This window comes from Nothobranchius furzeri, chromosome 10 (assembly GCF_043380555.1).
Source record: "Nothobranchius furzeri strain GRZ-AD chromosome 10, NfurGRZ-RIMD1, whole genome shotgun sequence".
In the NCBI taxonomy this organism is placed as follows: Eukaryota; Metazoa; Chordata; class Actinopteri; order Cyprinodontiformes; family Nothobranchiidae; genus Nothobranchius; species Nothobranchius furzeri.
The window spans coordinates 45,675,991-45,685,963 of record NC_091750.1 but is presented as its reverse complement, the minus strand read 5'-3'; the positions used below and the strand labels follow the sequence as shown (position 1 = coordinate 45,685,963).

The 9,973-nt window shown below is 43.8% G+C and overlaps 1 protein-coding gene across 2 annotated transcripts in view; it reads right to left on the bottom strand.

The window, feature by feature from the left end:
• ppp3ca (protein phosphatase 3, catalytic subunit, alpha isozyme) overlaps window positions 1–9,973 on the bottom strand; it is a 39,153-nt gene continuing 29,180 nt past the window's right edge. The window contains exons 11-14 of one of the 2 annotated variants that reach the window (XM_015960756.3): window positions 9,503–9,587; window positions 9,230–9,327; window positions 7,618–7,668; window positions 1–354 (exon numbers count right to left, since the gene is read on the bottom strand). In XM_015960756.3, the coding sequence (XP_015816242.1) occupies window positions 176–354; window positions 7,618–7,668; window positions 9,230–9,327; window positions 9,503–9,587 (413 nt within the window). In that variant the 3' untranslated portion in view covers window positions 1–175. The remainder of the gene's footprint in view (window positions 355–7,617; window positions 7,669–9,229; window positions 9,328–9,502; window positions 9,588–9,973) is intronic. The other variant, XM_015960757.3, reaches the window with a different exon arrangement.

Here is a 9,973-nt window from a genome sequence, read left to right as displayed (position 1 = left end):
GACACGCTGTCATGAAATAAATGACCTGTCCCCCATTTTTAGTTTTGCTGCAGATTTCATGTTCACTCATGTAGGCCTGTTTTATGTCTAAGTTCTGAGGCCTGAATTTCCGATTAAGCAAAAGTCTGGCTGCACGGTGCAGCGGTGGCACACGTCCGAGGCTCAGACAGCAGCATCACTGGATGTTGCTGTTGTCTTCTGTGCCGTTGGCCTCTGACATATTCATCTTGCCCATGGAGTGACCTACGTGATTCACCCCATCCCTGCGGGGCGGCATGCGCTCATTGATGCGGTCTAAGCCCTTCGCCTCCTCAAAGCTGGTGATCTTGTGCTGGGGGGAGAACCCACGGATAGCTGAGGACGAGAAAACAAATGGAAAGGAGTTAGGATCTTGTAATGAGACAATCTTAGAACTTATGTGCACATCCCCTAATGCCGGCTTTCCACTGGACGTGTAAGTGGGTGTGTGTTTTTCCTGCAAGCTCTCTTCTCACCGGGAGTGTTTCAGATGTGAAACAGCAGCTAAAGTGTTCCACACAACTGGTCCAACAGTTCACGTGACAGTAGCGAGTAAAAAGATGGCAGCATGTATCCAGAAAGGTCTGTGCTTTATTTTCTGTTTAATTTACCCCGGCTACGTGGGTTCCATGCTTAATGGTGTTCTTTCCTTTACTAGTTAAAGGCATACTAAGCAACTTTTTTATAGAACGATTTTGAGCCAGTATGTGCTAAAATGACCCTTTACAGGGTAAATGAAAAATCTCTCGGTCCCCTTTGCCCTTCAGGAGCAGGACACCCCGTTTGCACCAGACTGCTGCCCTGAAGTCTCACAAAGTCACGCTTCACAACAATTCATGAGTAAAAGTGGCCACACTGGGAGTGAGAGCTCAGAGCATGGACGTAATTTTGGGGGGGACAGGGGGGACATGTCCCCCCCACTTTTTCCAAAGTCAAGTTTTGACCCCTGCACTTTTTACCATCCAAAACAACATTTCGCTATATTAAATTGACACTGGTTGAGCTCTAGGACCAAGCGGAAAACAACCATTTGTTTTGAAGCCTGTTTCCCATTAGAGCATACTGTAAAGACCCCCCGTGTCCCGCCCACTTCTAAAGGGAAAATTACGTCCATGGCTCAGAGACATGATTCCTGCATGTTTTACAACTTCAACACAACTGACTTCTGTATCTTAGTGATGAACTGCTTCTGTAGAAAATAAAAAGGGCAGAGGAGACATTTCAGCAATCAAGCCTGATTTATGCTTTTCCGTCAGCTCGAGTGTGGAGTCGTGCACTTGCTTTGATGAAAAGTTTTCCCTGCAGACTTCTCTGTCACCTGGGGAGGGTTGCAATGCAGTGTCCCGCCAGCGTCATTTGGAATTCTAGGATGTCCAAGGAAGGTCCCGCCTTTCTCACTGATTGGCTACAAGGGCTCTCCTACGATTGGCTATTTCATGTAAGAGGAAACTGCAGGTTTTTATGTTTACAGACAGATCTTGAGGAGTTTTTTGAAGAAAATGAAAAGTAATCGCTATAAAAAACATCCTTTCCTGATTTACAACAAAGCAGTTTCAGTTTCTTTCATAAAATAACCTGAAAAATGTCAAATGTGAACTTGTAATAAATTTAGCTGCGTTTTATCACACTGTAGACTGATGACTCTGTTGACTCTACTGGGGTTATCTTATTGCATAATTATTAGGCTATCCTATGTCTCCACTTAAATAGGTTGAGGCTGTTTACAAGTTGGAGCACATCTTTCATGATCAGATTAAATGTGTATCATTTAATCAAAAATTAAGGTAAAGCTGATTATGATTTTCACCTGTTCTCACCAGTTTTCATTATCCTACTAAATAAACAGACCTGATGCACACAGCTGGGCAGAATAGGGCAGTTTTATTAAACTTCAGACCCAGGTTACAGGACAAAATGATTATTATAACGCTAAGTTTACATTTTATTTACTAAATGCTCCAAAACAGCTTTCTGCTGGTAGCAGAAAGCTCCTCTCTGGTAGTCTGCACTTAGCGAGGACAGCCGGTTTGCTGCTAAAGGAAATAGCCAATCGTAGTAGAGCCGTTTTAGCCAATCAGAGGCAAGAAAGGCAGGATCTTCCTTGGACATCCTAGAATTCCAAATGCGTCCCGCCAGGACAACAGAGGGCGTAGCGCACTTATGAGGTATCCTGCCACTATTGCAGTCACAGATCTGGTCCACGATAGTGTATTTACTATTGTGTTTACATTGTTTTAATGTAATTCAGAGACTTGTAACATGGACAAACTTGTACCCCATTTTCCTCCACTTCTTCATGCGACCGGCACGTCTAAACCATCGACATATAAATACTGGACAATTCATTTCCATAGACTCCAATAACACGTTTTTGAGGCCAAATGGGAGGTGGCCACCACCGCCATTTTGACCATGTCACAGGTTCCGTCAAGCCCAGACAATTCCACAAAAGGGAAGAGAGGAGGAGCTGAAGGTGGGGCTGTAAGGCTGGGATCAACTGACGACACCCAGTCGAACTAGCTACAAGCTAACCTGAAGCTAACCCAAAGCTAATGCGGAGGTGGGAGCTAAGCTAACGGAGGTAGCAACCTAGCTACAACCGGAGTTAACTGTGCACAATACCAGAGCTTCTGAGTCAGAGGTACACCGGGCTGACTGCTGGGTAAAACCGGGTGGAACATAGAGGTCTACGAGAGCTCCACAAGCCGGCAGCCGCACAGCAGACAAGCGCCGCTGCGATTTGAGATGTGCAGAAATGCCGCTGGGGAGAACCGGGTGGAAAGGCTTCCATCCCAGAGCTCCACAAGCCGTCAGCCCGCGCAGCACACAGGAGCCGCGATCAGACAGAGATGCGCTGAGCTGCGGGGAGGCGAGAACGGGTGGAAAACATCGGTCTCCCGAGAGCTCCACAAGCCGATAGTCGGAACCCAGCTCCACCATCATGTTATATTTCAACCCATTTTCTAAAGTGCAGCATTATGTTAAATGCACTGGGTTTTACCCTATTACATTTAAATTTCATGGTTAAACAGTACATGTTAAAATCTAAGCTCAGCTCCGCAGTGACCTAAAATACATAAATATAATTTTACTTACCGAAAAAAATGAAGTGGAGACTCCTTGGACGCTCTATTAGTGCAATTAATACCACAGCAAGTCATTTTGTCCAACAATTTCACAAAAAATATCCAAAAAAGAACACACAAACATTGAGACTCAAAATCCCAGAGCAGTTCCCAAGCCAGACCGAGGCTCTACTGAGGCCTTTCCACGGAGCTAGCTCTGTGGTCACGTGGGTCTGATGCTCATTAATTATACAGAATTTTAGGCTTTTAATACACTTTAACAGAATAGTGAGAAAAAAATTCACCCCCCTCAGAGTTGTCATGAGTGTAAACTAGATCATTTAAACCAAAAACATGTTTTGGTACTCGGCTGTAAACATGTTTATTTCTGCTGTGAAATTGGTATTTTTAACACGGGAGTCAATGAGGATTTGCTCGCTTCTGAGACCAGCCCCCAGTGGATGAGGGTGGAACTGCAATTTTTCGTACTTCCGGGTTGGCCTCAATTTTAGAGCCGCATTGTGGGGGCTTGGTCTAAACCCACGTTTTCCTGTCATTTCCATCCACGAATAAAATGCTTGCTGTGTATCTTTGAACTCCTTCAGTCACAGGTGAATAAATGTTCATATTTTCGGCCTTTTTTGATCGGTTCCTTGTCAGCTGCTATCTTATTTTTTCAGGGGGCAATGGCAGTAATGTTGACAAATTTAAAGGTAGCAGCATCCTGACCAATCACAGGCTTGCGGTCTCCTTCACTTACGACAGATAGTTAAAAAGCTTGGTATGTCTAGGTCAGCCTCTGCGAGCCCTTCAGAGAGCCCTTGCGTGAGGCATGATGGCGTTGCGTGTATAGTATAGATTAGGTTTAAGATTAAATACAAGCTTATAGCACTAGATCAGGGGTCGGCAACCCGCGGCTCTGGAGCTGCATGCGGCTCTCTGTGCTTTTAAGATAATGAATTAATTTTTTATTAAAATGTATAATTTACTAAATTAATTTATTATCTATATGTCAATTCTGAATGTGAAGATTGTCTGTGTAAACCTGAACAGGTCCAACCCGGTCCCACGTAAGACCGGGTTGACAGGTCACCTGCTTGTGTGTAATCAAATGTCTCTATAGGCATTTTCTGAGCTGAAGAGGATATGAGATTCTGGACTTTTGCCTCAGACAGGCTCATGGATGCGTCACAGCGTCGCTGCCACATTGGAGACAGGAACAAGTGCTATTCAGCCAAAGTTTCATAATCAGGGAACATTTTCTGAGTGACAAGTCTCTCTGAGAGACAGGGTTTGGAAAACACTCCCTTCAGTCAGAGGAATCTTCCCACTTGTGCTCTGGTTCTTCTGCTGCCTGTGACCAACGCGCTCCAAGCCCCTCACATCTTTAGCTCGCTGTCCACCTTACGTGTGCGCTGACAGTGAGCTGCGCTGAGCTCAGTGTCCAGTAGTTTGCTAAGATGTTCTTTTCTGACTCACAGTGATGCAGGAGACTGTTCTGTTCTGGTCCTGATGGACCTGACTGCAGCCACCGCCGACCGTCACCTGCTACTGGAGAAGCTGAGAGACTGGGTAGGCCTATCAAGCCCTGGGGTCTCATTTATAAAACATTACGTAGAATCCTTACTAAAACCGTACTTAAGCTCAGACAGAAAAATGTACTTACGCCAAGTAGGTTTGTGATTTATAAAACATGGAGTACGCACAGCTTCACGCAATCTCCGCGATATAAATCAGAAACTTCCTAGGAATGTGTTCAGATGTTTTTTGATCACATCCCGCCCTCAACACGCCCACTTTCTGCCATAAATGGTCGCTGCAAAGTGCCTTGTGGATTTATGCATATGCAGAAGCCTGCTCGTTGCAGCATTCCACCATTAACGATGGCGACCACAGATCAAGGAAGCGCAGTATCGCCGAAGCAGAAATTGAGGTACTTGTGGGTGAGGTGGAAAAATGAAAGGAAGTGCTTTTGCAAAACAAATAAGAGAAAATCCACGGAGTGGCACAGCGTTTCTGAAGCCATCAATGCTGTGAGTTCTTCAGAGAGATCTGTGGCAGATATAAAATAAATGGTCTGATCTGAAGGTGGAGGCAAAAAAAAAAGGATGCTTTGCCACCGCCCGTGTGTGTGGCACCTCGGATCCCCCACCGCTCGCCTTTAGGATATCAACAGCACTCGGACCGGCAAGCGTGCATGGAGAAGGAGGGAGACTGGTAATGTTTAAGCCTTTCATTAATACAGATCTAATGTGTCCGTCATTAAAATATAAAGCAAAATCAAATCTCATTGTGTCCCCGCCAGCTTGTTCTGTGTGCGCACAAAGCGGTACAAGTGATAATGCTGCTGGAATTCATAATTGTTTCCTTCTCAGCAGCAGCACTGCAGGTGCTCTCCATGTCCAAAATGTGCGTAAGCAAGGTCCTTGGTCAACTTAAAGTTAGGCACATTTTTCCGCTACATTTTATAAATCCCAAAGTTTGCGTGGAAAGTTGCTCACGCAGTTTTCCAACCTTGTTTTGTGTGTAAGCAAGCTTGATAAATGAGGCCCCTGCTCTGAAGTGGTTCTCTGGATATTTGTCTGAGCGTTCTTTCTCTGTGGCCGTCTCCAAGTTTAGGTCAGCTTCCTCACCCACGGTGTCCCACAAGGTTCTGTGCTGGGGCCATTACTCTTCCTCCTCTATCTGCTTCCTCTTCAGCACATCTTGAGCTCCTTTAAAAGAATCTCCTACCATCTTTATGCAGATGACATCCAACTGTACATCTCCTTTAAGCCCCATGAGATGTCTAAGCTGCAGTTGTTACACACCTGCTTAGACTCTATCAGCCTGGATGGCTGGGAGCTTTCTTCAGCTGAATGAAGATAAGACTGAGATCCTCATCTGTGCCCCAGACAAGCTGGTTCCCAAAGTCAGATTCTCTCTTAGTCAGCTTGCTTCTCACACCAAACCTTCTGTCAGCAATCTTGGTGTGACCTTTGACCCAGCTCTCACCCTGGATTCTCATGTCAGTTCTCTTGTTCGCTCTTCCTTCTTCCATCTCAGGAGCTTTGCTAAGCTGAGTCCCATTCTGTCCCGCTCTGAACTTGATACAGTTCTCCACGCCTTCATCTTCTCACGCTTAGACTACTGTAACTCTCTTTTCACGTGTCTGAGCAGAACCTCCCTGAACCGTCTACAGGTGGTTCAGAATGCTTGTGCTCGGCTTCTGACCAAGTCCTCCAAACACACCCACGTCACCCCGCTTCTCCTCCAGCTTCACTGGCTGCCAGTCAACTTCAGGGTTCATTTCAAGATCCTGGTTCTGGTCTATAGGGCCTTACATGGACAAGCACCATCTTACATTGGTGATCTTCTTAGTCCCTACATCCCCAGCAGGTCCCTGAGGTCCAGTGATCAAAGCCTACTGGTTGTGCAGCACCAGACTAAAGACCAAAGGTGACAGATCATTTGCTGCTGTGGCCCCCAGACTCTGGAATTCTCTCTCCCCCTGAGCCTGAGATCAGTGGACTCAGTGGACTCCTTTTAAAAAAAGAATCTCAAGCTGGCTTTTGCATGACCTTCATCACTATCCTCTCCTTTTCCTGCTCTTATTCCACCTTTCCCGGGATCAACTAATTTCCCTCTTTCCTATTCATTTTTATTCATTTGTTTTGAAAGTTTACAGATGATTTACACTTTTTTATGTTTGGCTTCCTGTCTGGCCTTAACTGCTGAGCTTAACACATCCTGGAAGTGTAAATATAGTGAAGCAACACGTCCCTACGTTCTGGGACACCTCCAAAATGTCATGCCTCCACAACGACAGCTAACTGTTGCAAACTATGCTTCACGAACATTATGCAACACTTATGTGTTCAGTGGAAAGGCCAGGTAAAGTACCTAAATCTATAAAGATTTCTAATGACAAACGTAAAAATTAAATGTTTCAAATGTCAAGTTGACCGATTAGCATTCCTCCTTTAAAATTCACACACCAGGATCCACTTGAAACTACGTTGATGATAATTCTGTAATCTTATGGCTTACATGTTTATGTGCTTGGGTTATTTCCTATTTTATAAACTGTTCAAACATGTAAGGAAGAACAAACTAAATTCAGCCACAAAACACTTTAAACTTACTATTTGGTTGATGCAGGATTACATTTCTACTTCTATAAATGAAGATGTGCATGAGGGAAAAAAATACTGCAGATTTTTAGCTTTTACATTACAAGATGCATATTTCATGTTGATGCTCTGGTCCTGTTCTTGTGCATGCAACGCTTTTTAGAGCCAGATGGAGGCCATTTACAAGCCAAACCCAAAACAATGTTCCTTAGTCATGCATCTCAGAGCAGCACTCCACTTTGCAACGGTTTTAATTTATAATGAATCTTCCTTGAGACGTTCAAATGTTGCATCTTTATTTTATTGCTTGCCATGGCAATGCAAAAGGTGGGCCATATTGTTTTTGCCTGTGTGTGTGTGTGAATGTAAGCTCTAAAGCAACAATATATAAAGAGAGGTGGGAGAAGGAAGCACCGGTTTACCTTCTCTGTCCTCATCATGCGGCTCGATGGCTTCAATGGCTTCAATGGTGGCTGAAGGGGGAGGAGGAGGGGAGCAGGTTACTCCTGATAAAGCCATGCAAATGCATCATGCAGCCCCAGGGAGAAGGCAACTCATGTTTTGGCCTGATGAGCTGAACATGTTCATTGTCACTGAAGCCAAAGTCAGAGGAGCGCCATGCACTAATATTGATTGAATTAGTGTCAGTCTGGGGTTAGAAAATTCATTTAAAAAGTAACAAAGATCGATCCACAAAGACTGACAGAGATATGAGACAATGAAGAATGATGGGATGAGATGAGCGACAGGTTTAAAATCTACTCTAACTACTGAGATGTCCTAGTTTTGTGCAGGTGGAAGACCCTGATCCTTCCCAGATTTCAAGGTTTTTAATGAGGTAAATTGATGTAGCTGTTGTTTAAACAACAAATTATTTCCAAATGTTCAGGAAAGAAGCTTAAATGCTTTATGTGGTACAGCGGTGCCCAACATTTATGCCACCTAGACCAAAATCACACAAAAGCACCCGCAGCACACCAATAATTTAATTTTAAGAGAAGAAAAGTTACTGTGGTTTTTTAAAATTAATTTTACCTGTTGAACAATTAAGCAAATGTGCATTTTTAATGAAAAAGAGCAAATTATTGTGACTTTAGAAAGAGGATCTATAAATCACTTGCCTGCAGTCATGCGCAGCATTAAATCACCACAAAGCCCCATGCAACACTTTGGACGCCCTTCATTTAGCAGCATCCTGTTATAAATGACTGAAAAGTGGCCTGCACCTGTAATAATCATTCATATTCAAGGTCACATTATATTAGAATGCCTATTGTCCCTAAAAAGTAAGTCAGACTTTTTTTCATTGATTTTTTCTTGGAGTGGACATCCAAGAGTAAACATCCTCTCCAACTTTGTTATTGTTTTCTGAACACGGCGTTTTCCAAAACATTTCTGATGATTTGGCAGTGCCTCCAGACACAAACACCTCCCTAGGAGCTGGACACAATCAATAATTCACCGTCTGCTGCTCTGGCACGTTTCAGACGTTAGCTGACCAATCAGAGCTGATAGGGTCTCGCCTGCAGAAACTCAGACCAAACCAAAGTCCAGGTCAAAGACGGCTCAAATGATATCTTAATCTAATCAACCTGGAAAAGCAGATCCCATTGGTGTCAAACTCCTTTGTTTCAGTAGATTTGAAAAGACAGAAGAGAAACAGACGTATTTTGGTTTTAAAATGACAATAAAAAAGCCGTATGCAAGCAGTGCGAGAGATCAGGGGCTAGTTTTAGGAATACTAAACTCAATATGATGTGGAAAACTGACATCTGAGTTCACTGAGAATGTTTTGCAGTTTTTTGCCACCAGGAGGCGGGAAATAAAAGCCTGTATGTTGGCTGTTCTTCATTTAAGATAGCGAAGAAAGTCCCTCTGAGATTAATAAAGTATCTTTGAATTGAATTGAATTGAATTGAATTGAATTGAAGAGCTAAGGGGAGAAATCAGACTAGAGGTAGAAGTGAGAATGATGATGAGAAACAGAAACAACCACAAAGGGAGCGAATACCAGAGAAAAAGGCTCAGACTCACCACTCTGCAGGGTCTGTCTGCCTCCAGAGAGAACCCCACTTGGCAGCATGCCAGTGGGCGTCAGGCCCTTAAGCGTCAACACATTTTCACTCTCCTCTCTGCAGGAAGAACACAAACCAGCAAACGGGTCAGAAAACGACGCCGAGTCCTGATCGGACTGGAGAAAAATACTCTGACCCAACTTCACCTCAAACACGCCACCGACTGTTTCAGAATTCAAAACATCCTGTGGTCACATTTAAATTTACAGCCATTAAAATCAATACGACCTACCTGAGAACGGAGAACATTTTAGCCATTTTTCCAATCGCACGGATCTTGTTTTTGATCACTTCCTTACGGGCTGCGGCTGCATTTGCTGAAAACACAATCAGATACGATCACTGCAAACCTCAGATCAATGGTGCCCCCAAAGGGGGCTACCCCTAGAAAATTGCAACATTTGAATTAACTAAATTGCATTTTTCTGAAATGTTTGTGTTTGTAAATGTTTTAGATACATACTGTTTAATAAAATGAATAAAAAAAAAAAACGAATAAAGAAGCAATGCAACACATCGTCACAGGCTAAACTCTCCCAAAGTTACCACAAGGACCAATTTGGTGTGCCACTCCAAAAATTTCTTTGGCCCCGTCTGGCCACCCCTATCAAAATTTTCTAGAGACGGCCCTGCCTCAGAGGTGCAGAACAGTTATGTTATTAAGATTTTTCAAGCACTAGATGCAAACTGTTGACCAAATGAC